This window comes from Polyergus mexicanus, unplaced genomic scaffold, assembly GCF_030449975.1.
Source record: "Polyergus mexicanus isolate NDT 795.1 unplaced genomic scaffold, iyPolMexi1.0 SCAF_19, whole genome shotgun sequence".
Lineage (NCBI taxonomy): Eukaryota > Metazoa > Arthropoda > Insecta > Hymenoptera > Formicidae > Polyergus > Polyergus mexicanus.
This window is the reverse complement of record NW_027223339.1, coordinates 4,319,654-4,343,282: the sequence shown is the minus strand read 5'-3', so window position 1 is coordinate 4,343,282 and position 23,629 is coordinate 4,319,654. Positions and strand designations below refer to the sequence as shown.

General features: G+C 28.3%; 3 protein-coding genes across 4 annotated transcripts; 2 read left to right on the top strand and 1 right to left on the bottom strand.

The window, feature by feature from the left end:
• Positions 1-377: 377 nt before the first annotated feature.
• Positions 378-1,598, top strand: L(3)neo43 (cytochrome c oxidase assembly protein COX16 homolog l(3)neo43). Its single transcript, XM_070311308.1, has 3 exons — positions 378-743; positions 844-961; positions 1,445-1,598. The coding sequence occupies exons 1-3, from the start codon at positions 652-654 to the stop codon at positions 1,514-1,516; spliced, it is 282 nt and encodes a 93-aa protein (XP_070167409.1). The 5' UTR covers positions 378-651; the 3' UTR covers positions 1,517-1,598.
• Positions 1,599-2,755: 1,157 nt separating this feature from the next.
• Tos (Exonuclease tos) lies at positions 2,756-6,347 on the bottom strand. Its single transcript, XM_070311269.1, has 7 exons — positions 6,054-6,347; positions 5,863-5,982; positions 5,433-5,694; positions 4,556-4,771; positions 4,118-4,402; positions 2,984-4,006; positions 2,756-2,869 (listed from the first exon to the last, which is right to left on the bottom strand). Exons 1-7 carry the CDS (start codon positions 6,212-6,214, stop codon positions 2,756-2,758), a joined length of 2,181 nt encoding a protein of 726 aa, XP_070167370.1. The 5' UTR covers positions 6,215-6,347.
• Positions 6,348-12,302: 5,955 nt separating this feature from the next.
• Positions 12,303-21,766, top strand: LOC138941451 (phosphoenolpyruvate carboxykinase [GTP]). Of its 2 annotated transcripts, none has more exons than XM_070311129.1 (7): positions 12,303-13,072; positions 15,435-15,695; positions 17,578-17,762; positions 18,290-18,684; positions 20,197-20,544; positions 20,623-20,889; positions 21,020-21,766. In XM_070311129.1, exons 1-7 carry the CDS (start codon positions 12,843-12,845, stop codon positions 21,476-21,478), a joined length of 2,145 nt encoding a protein of 714 aa, XP_070167230.1. In that variant the 5' UTR covers positions 12,303-12,842; the 3' UTR covers positions 21,479-21,766. The 2 variants fall into 2 exon arrangements, with proteins under 2 accessions (XP_070167230.1, XP_070167231.1); XM_070311130.1 differs by lacking the exon at positions 12,303-13,072 and adding an exon at positions 15,188-15,345 and having other exon boundaries at positions 21,020-21,765.
• Positions 21,767-23,629: the final 1,863 nt, after the last annotated feature.

Here is a 23,629-nt window from a genome sequence, read left to right as displayed (position 1 = left end):
ACCAATCAGGACAAAAAGAGTAAAGATTTCTTTATTCTGATTGGTTGATGCAATGCTTTGAAACATCTCTAGCGTCTTCTCGACCGCAGCCTTAATTCTGCTCTCTATTTGCGTTTTCTCAATTCTATAACGGGGAGCACACACTTTTGCATAAGCGCATAATCATAAGCATAAGGAATTTGATTGGTCAATTTCGTTATGCATAAGAAAATGGATCAATCAATTTTCTTATGCTTGTGGTTATGCGTTTATGTAAAAGTGTGTGCTCCCCGCTTATGAATGAAAATGTCCAAATAAAGCATTTAGAATTTAGATAATCATTTATTATAGATACATGTACTTTTAATTCCATTTATAAATTATATTTTATAATTTCTTATATTATATTTAATATTATATATATATTTTTTAATAATTCGTTTTTCGTTTAATATCATGTGATGCGCCATGTGAATTACTGCGCGTTCTTTATACTTGTTCACTAACTAGTCCTCACTTGCAATAGTTCAGTTCGTATGAACTCAGTGCAGCTATAAAGAACAGACGGAACGGATCCAAAACTGTCCAAAATTAGAAAGATCAGAAAGATGATCATAAACTTCAATTTCTCGCAGTCTTCTTTCCGATAACATCAAATAGATTTAATAAGTAATGTCACAATTTAGAATTTGGCAATATGGTATACCGTTTATGATTTTTATATTCGGCGGATCGATTGGCCTTCGAGAATTTTCGGAGTTACGGTAATTAGCTGAATCTTGTAGATTTGCATTGGCATTCCGTTTATCAAACTGTTTTTATCTGACAATATTTTTTTGATATTAAGCGAATTTTCATACACAGGTATAGATATAAAAGTACAACTGAATATTCAATTCGAGACGAATTAGAGAAAAAAGGAATTAAGACAATACCATTAGAAGAAATCACCTTAGAAAAAGAATATGAGAAATTAGAAAAGGTATACATGTTGGGATAGTAATATAGATTAATAAAACACTAATGTTGCAAGTTTTCTGAAAATGTAACTTATAATATGTACAAAAAATGTTTCTTTTAATTTTATTTGATCAAAATAAAACGAGGTATATCTTGTTGAAAAGATAGAAGGAAAATAATTATAAAAACTATAAAATTTAAAGAGAGGAATGTTAATAAATATTAATCTATTTTGAAAATTTGTATTAAATTTTTATTTTAAGTATTTTTAATCATATTCAATACATTTGTGTCTGAAAAATTCAAATATTGTAGAATACACTTATTTTTAGTTTAAGAATATATATACAATGCTAAGTAAATAATATTGACTAAATAATAATTTTATTTGGAATTACAAATGCAAAATTATCTTTTGCGTTATATAGAGCTATAGTTCTATAAATTCAAAGAAGATATCCTTATAATTTGTTCATGGAGATTATATAATGTACTTTTTCTTCAGATGGATCTAGACAATTGGAAGAACATCCGAATACCAAGAAAATGGGAAGAACCAGAAAATACAAAGGTTTAGTTATCAATTAAAAAATTTTTAATGTAATTTGTCTGTATACAATTAACATAATGAGCAATATATAATTAATTTTTATCAGTTTTCACAAGAGATATTTGTGTGACCACCTTTAGTTACATAGATTCTTACTAAATAATTATATAAAATAATTAAGAGATAACATAACATAATAAAACAAATAATTACAGTTTTACATAATCTGTTTTGCTTAATACTGAACAAAAAGATTACTAACAATAAAAATTACAAAATTCCCATTTCTAAAAGAATGTTAAATATTAGATTTTACATAATGATTGTGTTTATATATATGCGCACGCGCGCGCTTACAATCTTGGAAAGATATTTTAAGTTACTATCATAAACATTACTATCATAACATTTTAATTTGTAATGAGTATTTTAATCGATTACATAATTGGATACATATATATATATATATTATTTGAGATTTTACAATTAAACTAAGAGCTCTAAAATATTCTCTGAATACAACTATTTAGATCACAAAGATAACTTTCCCTATATATAGAATTATAATTCTTAATAAGCCATATTCAATTTTATAGTTAAATCATTTTTATATCAATTTCCTATTTAATTCCATATAAAAATCCATATAAAATAAGCTAAACCCTTTTTTCTCACAGTTAGAGATCATACATATCTAACATAAATTCTTAGAGGATAATTTTACCTCGTGAGTCACATAATATAATGATATTTAAATATCTTTCTAAAGAAATTTTATCACAGACTATTCCCAAGACATTCTAATATAAAGTAAGAGAGATAAAGTACATCTCTCATAGAGATATATTTATGTTATATTTAATTAATAGTCTTGTATATGGCAGTGCAGCGATAAATAAATGAGCATTTCTCTGAGAGTATGATTTATAGTATTGATTTACACATTCGAATCTATTTTAAATAAATGTTGCTCATGTATTTATATTAATAACATATCAGCTATTATATCTCTTTAAATTACAGTCAAATCTTATTTACAATATTTTAAAACACATTCCAAAAACACAATATCTTGATACTTACAAAAAGATTAATTAAACATTCAGACTTTCTCAAAATGGTGAATATGATCTGTTTAATGTTGTTTAAGTCAGTATTCATAAATCCTTCTGCCAAAAAAACTATAAATTTTGTATTCCATCTTTCATTGTAGGAACTATTTATATAATACATGAAAAATTTAAAAAAATTATCTTTATATTTACTTTATCTTTTTTGGAATCCATACATACTCAATAAACTTTGTTGTTTTGGAACTAATGATAATTGTTTATTTTGACGTAATTGTTTTTTTTTCGTTATTGAATTAACTCGTGGTACCTGCAATAAAAAAATGTTCTTTTATAAATTTCATAAATAAAAATTAATTAATGGCTACATGTATGTCTTTTTTATTGATGCATATGAAACTTGTTCACGTAAGTCTATATTTACCAGATTCACTGAACGTTTTTTGAAAATTTCTTTCTTTTGCGAAGAGACTTGAGGATCTTCAATATTTGAACATTCGGATAAATTATCTTGCAAATTGTTCATATTTTCGTAATTAATTGAATTATTAGCAGCTTCCATATTAGAACTCGATAATAAAAATTTATCTAAACCACAATCTTTATCAATTGTCATACAATGTGAAATTTCAGTTAGATTGTAGTTAAAGTATGATTTTTCAGAAACATCTTCATAAGTATTAGTCAAATATTTATTTTGATCTGATAAGAGTGTATCATCGATATCTTTTACCGAGTTTGCAATTTCTGGGTGGACTGCTATAGATAATGTTTCTAGTTTTTGTCCTAGTGGTTCAGTATTAGCTCTAATATTGCATATACTGTCGCTTGTTTCTGGAATTACATTATATTCCATATTTTTCAAATCAACATCAATTTTCTTATTTTCCAATTCATAGTGCTTTTTATTAAGTTGTTTCGAGAAATATTTGCTTTCTATTATAATATTTTCATCTATGATAGTCCGTCGTATACGCATTAAATTTTTTCCTTTTCTTTGATAATTTCCGTTGGACAAAACACTCGGCGAAGTTGTGAGATCGGATACTCGTTTAACAAATGGATTTCTGAATTTAGATAATTCTGGTGACGTATTATTTTCTGCAAAGCATAAATATTCTTCTGCTTTCTTTTCAGGATTGGAAATTAGGTTAGCATCTTGACTGGAATTATACATATCCAAAATAGCATCTTCGTTTGAATCCTGACATTCTGAAAGCCTATTGCATGGCACAATCATACTATTATGCAATTCTGATGAAGTTTGTTCATTATTTAAAAGATTTCTTTGTAGAGCCATCTTTTTTTTAGCGATAATCGATGAATTTATGGCATTTTTGGAAGATAAGACATGATTTTTTGTTTTTAACTTATATTTGCTTGACCAAATGCTAATGTGAATCGTCAATGTTTGTTCTGCTTCTGTGTCTCGCTTCCTTTTACGTTCCTACATATTACAATACAAATTAATATAGAACACTTCTAATTTTGATTGCACATCATATTATTTTCAAAGCAAATGTAACATAATTTAATAGCAATTAATATAGCAACTTACGATTTTATCTGGATTAAAGTCGTGAACTATTTTTAAAGTGGATGGATCACAATTGCCGAGGGCTAATTGCAAAGCAAGATCCGCATCTAATTTTTTACCAGCATATTGTAATTGATCCTCAGTAATGTCAACTGTGGGTGGATTTAATCGTATTTGTTTCTTTTGTAATGGACAGAACACTAATTGATGTTTGAACGTTATATCTGCCAATATAAATGCATCTCTATATTCCTGTGTTACAACCAACGATTTCATGTTGAGTATTGATCCTATACGTGTCAACGCCTTGAAAAATGTAAACATTAATTATAAGCAGAAAAAAACAAGCCATATAAGTTATATAGTTTTCTATGTTATTACAAAAATATTTATATAGGATTCTTGTTAAGCTATTTTTGTTCTATATTACTAAAATTTGAAAATGATACAATAACTAACTCTATGTATATTATGATCTGTATTTCTCGCGATAAATTTTCGCGCCTTTGCCAATCCGATACCAGGAAGTGAAGGGAGATAATCGCAACCAGATAAAATACAAGTATAACGAAATTTATCCATATTAAACTCTTCAGGTTGTATATTCATTGCTAAATGTAATCGGTCTTGCTCGATCAAAACACCATTTCCATTAAAGTCCATTTTGAAAAATATCTATAATATAAAGCAGAATATGAAGTTTGTTTTTCTTCTTAATAGAGATTTTTTTTCAAAATTCTCAATTGTTTAAGTTGTTATTTGTTTTATCTTAAAAAAATTTTAGAGAAAAGATTATTTAAATTGATAATTTTTTAATAATAAAAATATCATTGATAGAAATTTTATTCTATAAAGATCATAAGTATTATTTACATTATGCTTTGCAGTATTATATAACTATATTTATATTAAATTATTACACAGAATATCTCATAGCTATCGATTTTAATTTCAATAATAAATTTTTTGATAAACTTAAAATCGAATTTTCTTTAATAGGAAATTCTTAGTAAGATATCTATAGTTTTCAAATTATGAGATTGAAAAAACATGCTTATGAATTTTGAAAAGCTAAATGATACTAATAAAATCATATTATTCAAATAATTTTAAGTGGACTCTGAAGTTTATTTACAGATGTATAATGTTGAAATATACATTGCAATATGTTTTATTTTTTCTAAGCAAAAATCAAATGCAAGTTGGTCAGAAAATATATCATTAAAAATAAATAAATTATAAAACATTCTGTTGAGTATCTTTTTTGAAAATAATCATAAATTTATTGTAAAGTTATTATATATATATAGATTATGAGCAAATATAATATACTAACTTTCTTACATCCAAATAATGTCAGGTCACTATCCTCTGTGATAACAACATCAGCTATACCACTAATATTTAAATACGCTAATTGTGCATCTGCTTCATAAGGAGCTACAATACAATCAATGTTCTCCTTCTGGCAATGTTTAATTAATTCTAATGCTATTTCATGAGTAATATCTATAGCTCGTTTCAACAAGTTTTTTCCCTCTGCGACTTGACCCATTTGTATTAACTCAATTGCTTTTTGACGATTTATTTGTCTGTTTCTAATAAATAATGTAATACACATTATTATTTATGAATAGTTCAATAATTATGGTAAAATGTTACGTTAATTGATGTTAAACTTAAAGCAACTTTAAAATAAAACAATTATAATTTATAAACATTTCTTAAATTCGTAATATTTAAATGATTCGCCTATTCTTACGTACTGTCGTCTTTTAATTTCCGTGTGTTCCTTAGCAGGCAATCGTCGACCGTCAAATACCAAGATTGGTTTTATTTTATACTTTAAAAGCATGTCTATATACTTCATACAATACAGAACATACCTATACGTAGAAAAAAAGCTATTAATCTTTGATGTCTTAAGGAATATGTATAATATAATAATTGTACTTACGCATTTGTTGTCTGTCCCATCATTAATTTCTCAGCACAAGAAAATACACCTTTGTGTAACCAACAATAAGAATCGATCGCGACAGCACTACCGGAAAATTCTCTAACGTTCGTCTTTTTAGAAGACTTTTCTAAGAATGGTAGCAAACCAGTAATACCCATATTTACGAATTAATTTATTTTAAACAATTAAGAAGCACACAATTGAATACAATATTTTTTCTGTATTGGGGTTGCGTTTTGCGTTGTCGCCAATTGCCGCCAAATCATACATGTGATGCTGTTTTCAGAGACGCTTTTTCTCGCACATGCGCGTGTTGAATATATATACATCCAGTAGCGGGATTCTCTAACGTTTTTTGCGACAATTATCATTGTCGTTAGCGAGCGATAGCCTATGAGAGTTGCGCTTTTCACCAGAATTGTTCTTACCATTGGCTGTCGCTAATTAACGATACCGAAAATTGTCGATAGCAAGTTATTGAAGTAACCAAGGTAGAGTTTTGGAACACACCCCGCTACAGGGATGCGTTCCAAAACTCTACCTTGCTTACCATAAATAATTTCAAAACCTTCGGTACGAGCGGTATCTGTGCGGTAATCACAGACTTCTATATATTATATAGTTTAGGTATAATATATTCCGAAAACAAAACATTTTTGCATCTCTATTTATAGGAACTTTTTTATTCCAAATTCAATTTCCTATAAGACTGAAGTTTCATTGACCTGACTTGGAACACTCTATATACAGGGTGGGGCATTTATATTGAGACACCTAAATATCTAAAAAATAAAGCAAGATAGAAAGAAATCTTTCGGACAAAAGTTGTTCGGTTCTAAGAGGGTCATAAGATGGTGCCATTAGTTTGATCTTGGGTGGAGGTGCTTTGAAGATTTTAATGTCAATCTTGTTTTTTGAAATGGAAACATCCCAATTTTTTTACATAAATCGATTCCTTGCAATATTCTACATAAAAAGTTATAGGGGGGTATGATGGCCAAAAGTTTAATAGTTTACGAGATATTTTATACTTTATTTTATTATTTTACTTCGACATAATTTTACATAAACTATGAAATATCTCACAAAATTATTTATTTTGCAATAATGTTATCTTAATATTTCAAGCTCAAAAAATGAGAGACATCAATTGGTGTAAAGAAAATAAAACAAGATTGACATTGAAATCTCTGAAGCGCCTCCACCCAAGGTCAAACTAATGGCACCATCTTATGACCCCCTTAGAACCAAACAACTTTTGTCTGAAACATTTCTTTCTATCTTGCTTTATTTTTTTAATATTTAGGTGTCTCAATATAAATGCCCCACCTTGAATAATATTATAATAATAATTAATAAAATAGTGTAGTCTATATTTTATTTTATTTGTATTTTATTGCAGTTCAGGCTCAGTTTCAATTTGAATTTGAATTTTGATTTTAATTTTAGTTTTAATTTTAGTTTTAATCGAGTTTCAGTTTTAATTGTATTATATTAAATTGAAATTTACATTTAAATGTAAGATTAGAGTGGATGGAAAATTTTTGTAACCGGAAGTTCGTCCTAAGCCGAAAGGCAAGGACTAAGCATAAATAAATAAAATAAATAAATAATTAATAAAATATTAATATTATTATATATATTGTTGCGTGTCTCTTTTATTATAACACTATATATAATCTTACTTTTTCTATGTGAAAGGTTTCATATGTTATTTTTGGTCGATAAATACAATATACACATTGAAATAGAAAAGACAAAACATGAGGATAGAGACAAAATAGATAGATTGTCCTTTTTATTTTAATTGCCCTTTTGCTTATTAAAATCATTCTGTTTTTTATTTAAAACTAATCTGTAGCAAATATAATATATACTGGAACATTAATATAATTAGCGGCTACATAACTGTTCAAAAATTGAGGAAAAGAAAAACAAGTTAGTCATGTTTTCTCAACTTGCGAACTGAATATTAGATATCGCAATATTTCTCGCACAATACACTTGAAATGATATATTTTGTTACATTTGATTTTTAAATGTTCAACTCTGAAGATTTCCCCTCTTTATTATGAGGTTAAAGATCATGATAATGTTTTGCAATCAGTTGCTCAACTCGCCGCAGGGGGTTCTTTCATCATAAATATATATTAAGCAATGTTTTAACGGATACTAACAATAAGCGTAACTGTTTCATAAATGTTTATTTGTTGTCAAATAAGCATTTTTTGAATAAAATTTATTGTAATAATGTATTTATATTTAGATAATAACTACTCATAAAGAGTAAAAAGAAAATAGAACAAATTCTTTTGCATAGAGAATCAACATAAGATACAATATATTTGTCGTCTAGGCACTTTTCTTATTTTTGTATAAATAAATTAACGAGACTTTATACATAAATGTATGTATGTGATCTCTCTCTCTCTCTCTCTCTCTCTCTCTCTCTTTTTTTATGCTTATCTCTATATATTGAATAAATAATATTATCATCACTGTTTTCGGATAACGAACAGCATATGAATTTGTACATATTATCTAAAGTTGCAAATATTCGGATATCATATTCGGATGCCATTAATAAAAGCGCCTATGTTCTAGTGTATAAAAAAATATAACATTCTGTGTATGCGCGTTACAAAAATAAAATAGATTTTTTAAAAATATTTTACGCGTATGTATGATTTGTCTCATTAATGTTCCCAAAATATTTTAAATTTTTACTAATAATAAGTAAAATATTGTACTTTATTATTTATGTATATATTTATAGTCTGTGCAGATAAATTTAATAAACATATAACATAAAATCATATTACAAGAGTGTAGAAACCTATAAATATCATATTATTTTTTAATCTGTATACAAAATTAATTGTCACGAAAAAAAACTTTAAGAACTGAAAGAAATATATCTTACATTTTTTTTATTTTTACATGAAAAATCTCTTTGTTTTTGATTATACGAAGATTTCAGTTACGATTTTAGATACATTTTGTACATATACAGAAATATCTTCTACGTACATGCACGGCAAATGCTTCAGGTGACTTGTACACACTAAAGCGATTAAAAATGTTATATGAACATATGTCCTACATATTATAGTTTCTCAGTTACAAAAGATTAAAGGAAATGTTGAAAGTGTCAGGTCCAACATATGATACAAACATTTTTTGACCCGATCTAGTATTTACAAATAACATCGATATCTACAAAACAAAATATCAAATAATTCTTTAGACTTGTTAAACGATACATCACTAAATAACAAGCTGATTCATGCATGTTGGTGTTCACATCACTTTTTTGTTACAATCTAAAATTTATTGTGTATGTATGTATGCTACACAAATTAATAATATTCACGATCTGCAAGAATGTATGCAAAATGGATTTAAAAAAATGCATCTTTTTTTGTTTAATATTTATATTATATAACGTAATGTGTGAAAGATGCTCATAAGTTTTGTAAAAAGAGAGGAATAAAACATTTGTTTCTTCTTCCCGCCTGTTTAGTCTGATTTAGCTATATATCTTGTGTATTACGTTATCTACATATATATCTATATTATAGGTATAGGTGTTCTCCTGTCGCGTGCGCTTTCTGCTTTCAAAACGAAGCAAACATGATATGCGGTTTTAGCGCAACGAAGAAGAAAAATGTATAGAGAAATACATGTAAAATATATTTGATACAAATAGATATGATTTAAATAAATATATTATGTATATAATACTAATTATTTACTTTTATTACTTTTTCTTGCTTTTTTCTCTTGCGTTTCTTATTTTCTTGTACCATTGCAATATCTTTTTTCCAGCGATAAGAATTCTTTATATATATATATATTAGAGGATATAGTAAAAAGTACAAAAATATTTTCAAGAAGAGTATAAACACATATAAGATTAAATGAATTTCATACAAGAATGAAAAATAAAGATAAAGGCAATATACAAAAATAATGTTGCGATAAAAAACTAAATGTTTATTAGAATTTGAACTCTCTTGTCTTATGAAACCGGTATCGACGTATACATCATGCTAACGACAAAGTCAAGCCTTCTCTCTTATGCAATCTTGCTGATAAACATATCTCGCACAGGCGAGCCTCCAGGAACGTCAAGCTGTGCACGCGTGTATATGCACATGCATATGTACATGTTCTGTTACGCATGATTTGCCATTCCCAAGTTTATGATTTTGGAGTAAATGCGAGAGACTCTGAAATTATAACGTACCGACATGTATAAGTTTTAAGACACGAGAAATTCTAAAATTTTCAGCGATATCGCGGAAAAACATAGCTATATATATATATATATATATATATATATATATATATATATATATATATATATATATATAAGTAAAACGACTTATATATTAAAATAAAATATTTTAGTTTATTTTTAATTATATTGAATCATATATAATAACTTTACATGTGTCAAATTTTTTAAATTCTATTATTAAAGAATTTATATTTATTTAACTTAATGTCACCTACTTTTTTAAAAAGACACACGCTGTTTTTTGTATTATAAGAATAAAGTGTAAGATCTTTTTTTAATGTTTTTATATACATTTAATATTTATATTTATGTTTATATTAGTATTTGTATTTATATTTATATTTATACTTTATTGTACATTATGTTATATTAAAAATTATGATTATATATGCGAAATAATTATTTATAAACTTGATTTGTTTCTATGTACTAATTAAAACCGTATATCTATAATTAATGTATAAATTTATATATTGCATAAATTACACATGATTTAGTTATACCTACAATCTCTTGGCACTTTGTCGATCGTGCAGCCGTTACTGACAGATACTAATTTGCTGTAACCTCGATAATATCCGCTCCTGGTTCTGGTCCGTAGTCCACCTACTGTCTGGGTGCGATAATTATACAAATTCGATATGTGTGTTGCGATAAAAGACATAGCGAGATGACAATGTCGTTTCTCGCTTTTGTTAGAACGGTAAAAATAACAAAGCTAACTCATGTTTGCGTATGTATAATATATATATTTCTGTTTATTTGTCAATATCCACCTATGTATACATGTCGTATTATATTTCTTGGATATGAAACACACGCGAGATTTTTAATTATATTGCATCATATGCTATGTATTTCGTATGTAAGAAGCGATTTCTGTTATCTTTTCAACTAATTTTTTAACGATAGCATATTAGTAGGTTTCATTAGATGCAAGTGGACTTGCAATCGTGCGAGAAAGAGAGAGAAAGAAAAAGTAAGATCACGCATAAGATATTTTGGAAAACTGAAAACGATAGTCATCTATTTTTTTAATCTGTTCTATAATAATAAAATTAAAAATGCGCATGTGCATCGTATTGTAACGTTCAATCGAAAAATAAATACTAAAATTTACACAAATCTGTTTCTAAATTTTTATGTAAAGGATGCAGATGTGATATAATCTAACAATATATTTTTAGACACGTCTGTCTCTAACACTATTTAATTTATAGATTTAATTATCTCTTCTTCTTCTTCTTCTTTATAATGTATAATTTTTTTCTTATTTCTTAATTTGTACTGCATGTATGTAGTATTAGCTCTATAGGAAAAGTACTCTATATGCACATATATACTATCCTATCCAAACATTCACCGACTCATTCACTTATCTGCCTCCCTCCTTCCACATACACATAGATCTTTTTTATTTTTTTATCATATTATAACAAAAATTACAGTTGTAATGTTTTCTTTTATATTTTATTTTAATTTAAAATAATTTTCATACAAATCAAATAGATATTATATTACCGGAAAACATCGGTTATATAAATCGGCTTAATGTGTTTTAGAAAAAATATAAAACTTAAAATTATTTTTAGCAAATATTAATTATTATTGTTTTCCATTGTAGATATAGTCATTTTTAGTATATATATATATTAATATAAATATATATATGTATGCGTGTACGTCAAATATTATATTGTATCATATTTGATATACATGCATACTCGTATATTCAATATCCTATATTCTATATTACTTTTTTTTTTCAACACATACATGTGTTGATTATCGAAAAATCTATATTACGTATAGTAAATGAGACTTGTGATGATGATAATATGATCCCGATGCTATAACTCTTTTTCTCTCGAGAAAAGTGACATATATATCTCTCACTCGTAAACACGAGTATTAAAGTTCTTCTTCTACGAATCTCATTATCACTTATCAATATGTGGCACGAAATGCTGACTCTTGAGTACCCGAATAAAAGACACGATCCTTTCATCGGAGTCGGATAATTATGTGAAATGTGGATTGTGAATAGTGGTCTTACTCGTTTGACGGACATTAAATAAGTCGTTCACGCGAAACAGATAGCGAAAAGTCGATAGGCAAGCGTACATAAATAAAACAGTGAGAGCGGCTTTCGGTATAAAATTCGCCCGTTCGACCGATTCGATTTAATATAAATCTAATCGTCATCGAATAGCTTTCCTGGAATACGGTCCAGTGATTTGGATCTAACAGGACGCAACAGTGTGACATTCAGAAACGCATCAGCTGATCTTTAGTCGCGAATGTTATTTCGCTGTCATCGTTCATGGGATCGTCCGAGACGTCAATTTTACAGCTCGTCCCTATTAACCAGAAGTTTAACGAAGTGACTTCTTATCAATCAATTGAATAAGAAGATCGTTAGGGCTCACCCGCAAAAAAAAGATACGTTCAGCTATCGCATATAAAGCCAGGATTTTGACAACATGCCGTTCAAACTTTATCGTATCAGCTGGAAGAATCTGACGAGAGTTTCGCGACGATTTGATAGCAAAAGGGATTTCTCCATCAGATGTTTTGTTAACGACAATTCGCTCAGCTTAACTTCGGTTCATGATCCAAAGATTAATCGTTTTGCGCATTTCTTCGCACCGTCTATTCTTGCCCTCGAAAAAGTCCATAGGATGCCGCACGCAATCGATATTTATAATTCACAGTAAGTACCTGCTTTCTTTTCTAGTCCTCAAGTATACATCACATTAAATAATACAGTACAAAAACAAAATTAAAAAACGATAATTTATGTTTTCTCTTTAAGAAAAAATATTCTGTATCAGCTTTAACAAATAGTTTAATAGAAATAGAATAAATTTCCGTTCAAAGAACAATTGTTCTACATTGATTTGAACAACAGCTAACGACAAAACAAGCATTGCTATAATTTATACAATACGAATATGACTTTATCTTGTCTTCCTAATAGTGTAATATATTAATTCTTTATTACAACTCCTTCACTCAGGTCATATTGAATTTCCGATGTCAGAAAATAGAAATTAGGTGAATCTTTTCTTATGAAATATTTATATGATAATACAAATTAATTAAATATATCCAAGATTCTCTTTTCGATTCACAGATTAATAAAGAATTATAAATCTTTATCATAAGATCTACTTTTGCTATAAATGCAACACACACACAAATAAGCTATACATGTATTTATTAATTCAGGGTAACAAAAAAAAAGTTTTTGATACATTTTACTAATCCACAATATCGAACATGAGAATGGTGGCATGTAAAAAATCTTGTTTATTTCGACGTATTTTACAAGAAAAAAATTCATATAATTTCTCGCTTCTGACATTGTAATTCAATATGACTGCAATGAGAACATAAGAGTTTTCAGTTTTGTGCGTGACATATCATATATTTCAAGTTCAGTCATGCGACTTGTCATAAAGATATAAATCTGATTCTTTCTAAATAATGATAAACGTAAATCTTTGCTAAATCATACTTTTTCTGTCGTTTTTTTGATATCAGAAATTATTTCAAATTTGTCACATATAAGGCTTATTCCTTTGGAATTTGAAGAAAAGTTGCCATAAAAAAATTTATGTTTCAATTTTTATTATAATTTAACGATATTGTTTTGGCTAAAATATATCAAATAGTTTTTATCTTTTTTTTGTCTTTGAATAATATCAACAAATAATAAAAATTAACATTTAAACTAATAAAGTATAAACTGTAAAGTATAAAAAAGATCGTTGACCATAAATGAAAAATAATTTCTGATTATAGTTCCAATGTTATTGATATATTCTTATTTTATTATGTGTTTTTATCAATTTTTAAATATTATTATAGTAGCCGAGATTAAGAGTGTCGAGATTTTATCAATCTTGTTACATTTGACGATAAAAAACTATCAGAAAATAATAACATTTAATCATATAATTAATCATTTAATTTGCAATTTAGTGCTGTAAAAGTAGTTAATTAAGTAACAATATTTTAGCTGTTATTCTTGGAGATTATCTGATTAAAAATTAAGTACGGTTGACTGAAATTAATAAACATTTTATTTTTCTAATAATAATAGCTTAATAACAATTTTCTTTGATATATTTTATCTTTATATTTAAGTTTCAATTAATTATTATAACTGGAAGTTATAATAATTGTAATGAACACACACACACACACACACACACACAATGACACACATACACATGCACAGGAACACGCACAGGCACAGGCATAACTTCCAGTTATAATAATTAATTGAAACTTAAATATAAAGATAAAATATATATATATATATATATATATATATATATATATATATATAAAGATAAAAGAAAAAGTTAAATGATATAATGATTAAGTTAAAAAATGTTTAAATTATACTATTATAACGTACAATCAGTTAACTCTGGTTAGTATTTTTAAGCATACGCGTGTAAAAAATAATAGCCAGAATATTGTGCATTCTAGTTGTTATTCAGTTTATCTTATCTAATTGTTAACTATAGTTATTGGCCGTAAAATAATAACCAGAATATTCTGACCTTTGACTAGGCATAAACTAATTATCACTTACTGATCCATTGGCCTGACTAGTTTCTGGCTATTTTTCGTTTAAAAAATGCTTTTTTAACAGCGTCCGCTATTAAAAATTAAAATTATCTATATACTGATTAGTATAGCCAGCCTTCTAAATAGGATTTTATCTAAAACAGAAATTTTTTACCCAGTTTTTAAACAGTACATCTAAAACATTAGCAACGGGCCACACTTATTTATAATCAGTTCTTTCCCGGACATTTTCCCAGTCGGGTGGCTTTAGTTCCGATTCATCAACCGAACTCTTAGTTAAAGCGATATCGTTCAATCATATATATTTAGGCAAAGAAAAAATTTAAAAAAAATATATAAATTTTAAAGAATTTATCGAAGAATATTTATTGACGAAAAAAAGTAATGTATATAATAGACTCAATATATTCGCGATACATTTTCATTTGCGCAATACTGTCTTTGTACAACATGTATTTGTATTTTTTTAGAATGCCGAAATTTATTGTAACTCACGCAGCGAAAGATCCACTGACCAAAAATGGATACGATTATATTAATAAAGTACCATTATTAAACGCATGCACGATAGAAATCTCGTCAAAACTTCGCTATTACATCGAGGAATGCGCTTCGCTTTGCTGTCCTAAGGATATTTACATATGCAATGGTACAGACGTCGAATATATGCAAATGCTGAAAATTCTCCAGAAAAATGGAATTATCAAGAATCTGCCTAAATATGAAAATTGGTGAGTGTTTAATTCGCGCCATATAGTATTTTATTATATTTGTATGTTAAGTTTTGTTTTATTTCTCCTATTTGATAAAATTTAAAGAATTATAATAATCAAAATGAGAATTTTTACGAAATATTCTTATATTGATCGTCTTTTTATAGCAGAATAAAGTCGAAATAAAACCAGAGTTGGGAACGTTACTTTATAAAAGTAACTTGTTACCGCTACTGTTACTTTCTCTGAAAAGTAACTCGTTACCGTTACTCGTTACTCAAAAACTAACGAATCGTTACTATTTCCGTTACTTTGTTTATAATATATTAATTCGATACTATATAATATATTAATATTAAATTAGTATATTATAATTAATACTAATATAATACATGAATTTTTAATATTAATATAGAAATACCAAGTTTACATTTTCATACTTCTTTATTAATTTATGATACAATATATATAAACCATAAACTATATAATAATATAAATTGTTAATTAATAATATAAATTCTTAATCTCTTAAGGTAAATCACAATCTTTCCTTTATCAAATAAATTTTACCAAAATATCTTATTTATTTTTAAGAGAAGTTGATACTCCACGGTATGATTATTTAGATGATATCTTAGCGGCTTTAATATAAAGAGATGATTAATTGGCTACGATATTCTTATCATGCGTAACGTATTGACGTATTCTATGTTCCAGAGCCATTAGTCCAAAACAAAGTAACGATAAAAGTAACTGTTAAAATCGTTACTAGTTAGTGAAAAAGTGTAACGGTGTTACCGTTACCGTTACAGACAACGAAAAGTAACGTCGTTATCAATTCGTTACCAAAAAACGTAACTGTAACGGTAACGGCGTTACAAGTAACACTTACTTCCCAACCCTGAATAAAACACACTAGTTGTGTATTTCATTTTCAAAAATATTATTAAATCATTATTTCTAATGGCCTATTTTAGGATAATTCATTAAAAAATACACATAAAAATCAATCAAACATATTGCATCATATATCTGATTTTATTAATTACTAGCTAGCGTTTTTTCCTCGCGCGCTTCGCGTATTCGGTACTTCACGCACGTTTTTCTTTACTACTCGATTCCTAAATGTTACAGCGCGATAATATATAGCTTATGTTATTTAGATCTAACATAAGCTATTCACTAGTAAAAGATCTTTTTAAATCAGTTTAAGTTATAGTTTCTGAGATTACCCTGAACGGAAGAAACAAAGTTTATCTCTTTATAAATAGTATAGATTAAATTAGACAATTAGAGCAATTGCTTTACAAAGATATATATATATCTGAAATGATGCACTAAACTGTAGGAGCATATTCTAGAGGTCAAAAAATAAGACTTTTTTTCCTATGAACATGAGTTCGCAAATGAACTCTCCTCCGAGCTAGAGGCCCCTAAAGTTTGGGGAAAAAATTATAAATTGACTGTATTACAGAAAAAAAAATGGCAGAAGGTTGAAATTTGGTATAACCCAGTAAATTATGAAGTAAAGTAATCCATTAAAATGAAAAAATAAAAACGTATATTATGAAAACATTAATTTGCCAAGCTTGGAGGGGGGTTCATTTGCGGATCCATGTTCATAAGAAAAAAAAGTCTTATTTTGACCTCTAGAATACGCTCCTAAAGTTTAGTGCATCATTTCAGATATATATATATATATATATATATGTATATAAATATATACATACACAAAATATCTAAAATATTTACTTTTCGACTAATTTCACCTATTGTTTAATGAGAAATATCATATAATAATTATCATACATTATATCAAGTATTAAAATCACAGGATTTTCATAGGATTAAAAGATTACTGATTTATTATGTTTGTAATATGTTTATTTTTTCAATACAGTTGGCTAGCGAAAACTAATCCTGCGGATGTGGCACGCGTTGAAAAACGTACATTTATCTGCACAGATTTGAAAAGTGACACTGTCCCTACACCACGTGAGGGTATAATTGGAGAGCTTGGAAATTGGATCTCTCCGAATAACATGAAACAAGCTATCTTGGAACGTTTCCCAAACTGTATGAAGGGTCAGTAGAAGTTTTATTGCATTTTTGTAATTTGTTATTAATACGCGCGTATTAAATATATAAACTATACAAAAGGTCTCAAAACAACCCGATGTCCTTTTAATATTAGCAGATTATCTGGATAATTTAGCGACAATTTTTTTTTAGTAAAAACGTCGAGCCATCAATAATTTCTGATTAAAAAAAAGAAGGGCTTTTTGCTAATTAAATTTTGTGAAGTTAAAAGATTCACAGAATTATATTCTTCAATTAATTTCAGACAGCGTTTATACTTTAATAAAATTTTAATTTGATAGTAACTAAGATATATGATGGAAAAAATTGAAGTTTGTAAGAAATAATGACTTTCTTTTACATTTCTGCTAATAAAAAATCGACTTAAATTAACCAGAATTTGCTATTAAAAAAATATCCGTTGATTTTTGGACATTTTATATATGAATAATATATTAAATATAAATATATGTATGTTTTAAATAATAAAAAAACCTATCTACTATAACAATAATTAAAATCTTATAACATAGGACGTACCATGTACGTGATCCCCTTCAGTATGGGTCCCGTAGGTTCCTCGTTCTCAAAAATCGGTGTGGAAATCACCGATTCGATTTACGTGGTTTGCTCGATGAGAATAATGACTAGAATGGGAGAGAAAGTGCTGGAAATTCTAGGAAACGATGATTTTGTTAAATGTTTGCACTCAGTGGGTGTTCCAAAACACAATTCGAAAATCGAAGTAGATTATTTATGGCCGTGTGATCCCGAAAGGACAATCATCCTTCACAAACCCGCTAACAACGAGATCGTGTCTTACGGAAGCGGTTACGGTGGAAACTCTTTATTGGGAAAGAAATGCTTTGCGCTACGAATTGGTTCGACAATAGCCAGAAAGGAGGGCTGGCTCGCCGAACATATGCTTGTATGTTTCTTCTTATCTTTTAAATATATAAATATATTAGAATAGATCAAAAAGTAAGGTTTCCTGTTTTATTACGATTTTTATTTGCCACTTATCATAATAAATTAACCATTAGCATAAATTGGATTTGTTGTATTAAAATATAAACTAATAACTATTTTTCAATATAGTCTTTGAAAAGATTGATGCACTTGTCTTATCTTGGCATTACTTTGAAAATTCATTCTTTAACAACATTCTGTTCCGCTGCATTATCTGGAATTCCTTAAAGATGTTTCTTTAATGGTCCAAATAAATGATAATCGAAAGGAGCTAAATCTGGGCTGATGCTCCATAAAGTTCCAATCAAATTATTGCAGAAATTCCTGAGTTCGATAATAAAGTAAGGTCTATTATCGTAAGGAAATTTCACAAGAAAGATGCTTGGACTTCTCTAGAGAGAAGTCCAGGCCTCTTTCTTCGAATTGCATCCTTGATGACGCAGCAGTACAGAATGCTGTTCAAGAATGATTTAAACATCAAGAGCCAAATTTTTACCGAAAGAAAATCTTGAAACAAGTGCCAAAGTGTAAATGCATCTATCTTTTTTCTTAAAGACTATATTGAGAAATAGTTATTAAACTTAGTCATTCAAATTTTATTTTAATACAATAAATCTAATTTGTGCATAAGTTGTAAATAAAAATCGTAATAAAACAGGGAACCTTATTTTTTTTAATCCACTTTAGTATATACAATAAGCAAACACTGTTTATTGCAATAATACAACATGGAAATAACAAATAATATAACGTAAAGTACTCCCTCTCCCTCCCAATAATATAAAATTATAATATACCATATTATTTTGCAATATTATAACAATAATATAACAGAATATTATTGCAATTATAATATTGTTATATATGTTCCGTATCGCTTGCCGCTATGCGGCGAAACCAAACTTAATTAACTCGTATTCAAGTTTTTGTCATGAAATACATATGAAGTCTGCACAAGACGTATATTAATATACCATTTTAAAGTATATTTCTTCTTTATCAGTCTAATTTCTGATACAATCCCAATTAGGGATTTAAGATATTAAATAGATTATTTGAAATTGAATGGATAAATAATGTGAAATAGGGAAATAGTCTATTTACTGTCTATTTGAAGTAAAAAATCGAAATTTTTATATAAATTAAATTCCGAATTTTATAAATTAAATACATATAATTTATTTATCTTTTTTAAATTTATTTTATTATCAACTCTATGACCAATTCTATAGCCATTCTATATATACTAATTCTATATGAAGTATAACTAGGATGTAACAACGATACAACATACATATATTATCTTATTATGTTATATTTATGAATGGAAAAATACAATTAATCCAGTAACTTAATACTTAGGTATATTAATTGTAACATTCCGTCCCCCCTCCCCGTTTTATTGCTTTTATATAATATTAATATAATAGTGTTTACTGGGGAAAAATAGTGTTTGCATATTTGGTTACAGATATTAGGTATCACAAATCCTAAGGGCAAGAAACGATACATCGCCGCTGCTTTCCCGAGCGCATGCGGTAAAACGAATCTGGCTATGATGCAACCTAGTCTATCGGGTTATAAAATTGAATGTGTAGGGGATGACATTGCATGGATGAAATTCGATAATAAAGGAAATTTACGCGCCATTAATCCAGAGAACGGATTTTTTGGGGTCGCTCCTGGTACAAGCTCGACTACGAATCCCAATGCAATGAAGACTATCTTCAGAAATACCATCTTCACCAATGTAGCGTCTACTAGTGATGGAGGAGTGTATTGGGAAGGAATGGAGAAGGAAATCGATGATAATATCAAGGTATAAATAAGGAAACGACACATATAAAAAATTGTTTTTTTTTTTAATGCAAAAAACAAATTTTTTATTTTATTGCAGGTGATGGATTGGAGAGGTAACAATTGGTTCAAAGGTTCCAAAGAACCAGCTGCTCATCCAAATTCAAGATTCTGCACTCCGGCTATACAATGTCCAATTATCGATCCTTCTTGGGAAGATCCAGCCGGCGTTCCGATCGATGCTATACTATTTGGGGGCCGAAGACCAGAAGGTGTACCTTTGGTTTATCAAGCCCGAAATTGGCAGCACGGCGTTTTTATCGGCGCTACAATGAGATCTGAGGCTACAGCAGCCGCTGAACATAAGGTACTGTTCACACACTCTGATCAACTTTTATAAAAATGTACTATGTAAATTATAATACATTTTAAGATGGAAAGTTATGAAAGAGGGAGACTAATTGAGAATTCAACTAAAGTTAAAATATATTTTGCAGGGTAAAATAATCATGCACGATCCGTTTGCCATGAGACCTTTCTTTGGTTATAATTTTGGACACTATCTCGCCCACTGGTTAAGCATGGAGTATGCGAAGAATGCTAAGCTACCAGCGATATTTCACGTAAATTGGTTTAGAAAAGATTTGGACGGAAAATTTTTATGGCCAGGATTCGGTGAGAACTCTCGCGTTCTCGACTGGATCCTTCGAAGGATCGACGGCGAAGACATTGCCGAAGAATCAGCTATTGGCTTATTGCCAAAACCAAGATCCATTAATTTGGAAAATCTCAACGATAACGTAAATATGACGGAATTGCTTAGACTTCCAAAAAATTTCTGGCAGAAAGAGGTCGAAGATTTAAAAGAATACTTTGATGCTCAAATGGGAAGCGATTTACCTGACGCTATAGCGATGGAGCTAACTCGTCTCACTGATAATATTAATAATCTTTAAATTCTTAATTTGATAATTATATTTTTGATCTATAATTATATTCTTTAAGTATTCGTAATTTTAATATCAAATTACGGAATTTATATAAAATTAGTAAATTTTTAAAAATAGTAAATTTTAAATAATGATTTTTTTTTATTGATATAATAATGGTGCAAATGTGAAAAATGTAAGAAATCCTGTTTAATGTAAAACGTTGTATAATAAGATGCAGAAAAAGTAAGTAATATTAATTTTGCGTTAGAGAGAGAAAGAGGATTGTAATTATTTATAGAATAGAAAAAATCAAACATGTTTTTTTAATTTCTAGTGTTACTACAATTTTAGTGTCTTAATAATTAAGTTTTAATCGTGTATTAAAATAAATTAATATTTTTTAAATAAATATATAAAATAAAATTTTGTGTTATTCAATTATGCCGTTAAAATTTATTCGCGACGATTTGTGACTATTAAGAAATTAGTGGAATATTAGAGACAGTAACATCTCGAGGCTATATATGTATATAAAATATAAGATTTGATTGGTCCATTAAATGAAATTTAAAACTAAAAAAAGTGTAGACATAGGCTACATTTTTAATAACTTCCGATATTTCTCTACATTAGTCATAGTTTCTAAACCGCAGATGCTAGTGTATCCTTTCCAGTTTTTCAGCAAGAAACACGCATAAATATAATATCATATAATTAGCTGTTAAATAGAAAAATTTTAGAGTTTTGAAAAATTCTTCATTTAATAGTCAATTATAGGTGACATTGTGTCTATCGGTGTTTTCTTGCTGAAAATCTCCTAATTTTTTCATATGCGAAGACTTTCGCAAGCGCAAAGACGCCATATTGTAGACAGAAGTCACAACTTTGAGCTTCAAAATTGATCACAGTTTTTTTATCCTATCCTATATCCAGGGTTAATCAAAAAACGTCCCCGCCGAAGAAAATTTTACTCGTTGACCGAATCTTTTTCAAATGTTTCCGATTCATAGTGTTTTCAAATGTAGCAGGTTTAATTGCTTTGAAAGCGATTAATGACGCCATTGCACTGTCTCTGTCAATAAAAGACTTGAATTCATAGTAATTACCCAGTAAGCAATTTGATAACAAATTGTTGCCAAATTGGCATCAAATTCGCTAAAAACTTGGTAACAAATCCAGTGCCATCTGTGTCCGCATTAAGCTTGTGTTTTGGTGACAAAGCTTGTTGACATAACCTGACAGCAAATTGACGGCAAAAACCGAGCAAAGCTTGACATGATTTGACGTCAAATTGATGGCAAAAATCGAGCAAGATCTGCGCAAGACAATCTGATAGCAGATTGTCAGCAAAAACCGAACAAATTCTGCAGCTTTTAGCCATTCATATAAAAATATATATTTAAATAGATTTAAAGCCTTAACCCTAAGTAATAAAATGATGATAAGTTTTGGTCATAAAATGACCATTAGATAATTAGACATTATATAAAATCATATATTAATATATTAAAACATATAGGTAAATTCAAATAACTTAATTTATAAAATTAAAGATCTTTTTGGACAGAAATTGTTTTAATAAGTGAAAATCGAACAAATATCTGTCCGATTTGCAAAAAATCAATTCAATATCTGAATTTCCTGTATAAGAATTGTGTCAAAAATTGAACTGATAGAAATATATATATTATAATATTATTAGCATTTTGTAGGCTTTATATACACTCATGACAAGAATTTGAATACGGGTATAGATAATGAATAACGCGCCGCATAGCGATAAGCGACTGAACTATTTTATAATACTTTGTAATAAGCTGCAGATTTTGTTCGGTTTTTGCTGCCAATTTGCCATCAGATTGCGCACTCTAGATCCTGCTCAGTTTTTGTCGACAATCTGATGTCAGTCATGTCAGCAAGCTTTGCTCGGTTTCTGCCGCCAATTTGCTGTGTAGTTATGTCAGCAAGCTTTGCTTGATTCTTGCCGGCAATCTGCCAGCTTAATCGGTAATAACAACTCTTGTACCAAATTTGTAGCCTTTTTGCTGACAATAATTTGTAGCAAGCACTTGGCAATATCTGTTAGAACAGACCTGGCTGACTGTAAAATAATATAGTGATTGATTGATTCGAGTTGGATTAACCCGTTCATCCGGAAATGCTATCAGCGAAGAT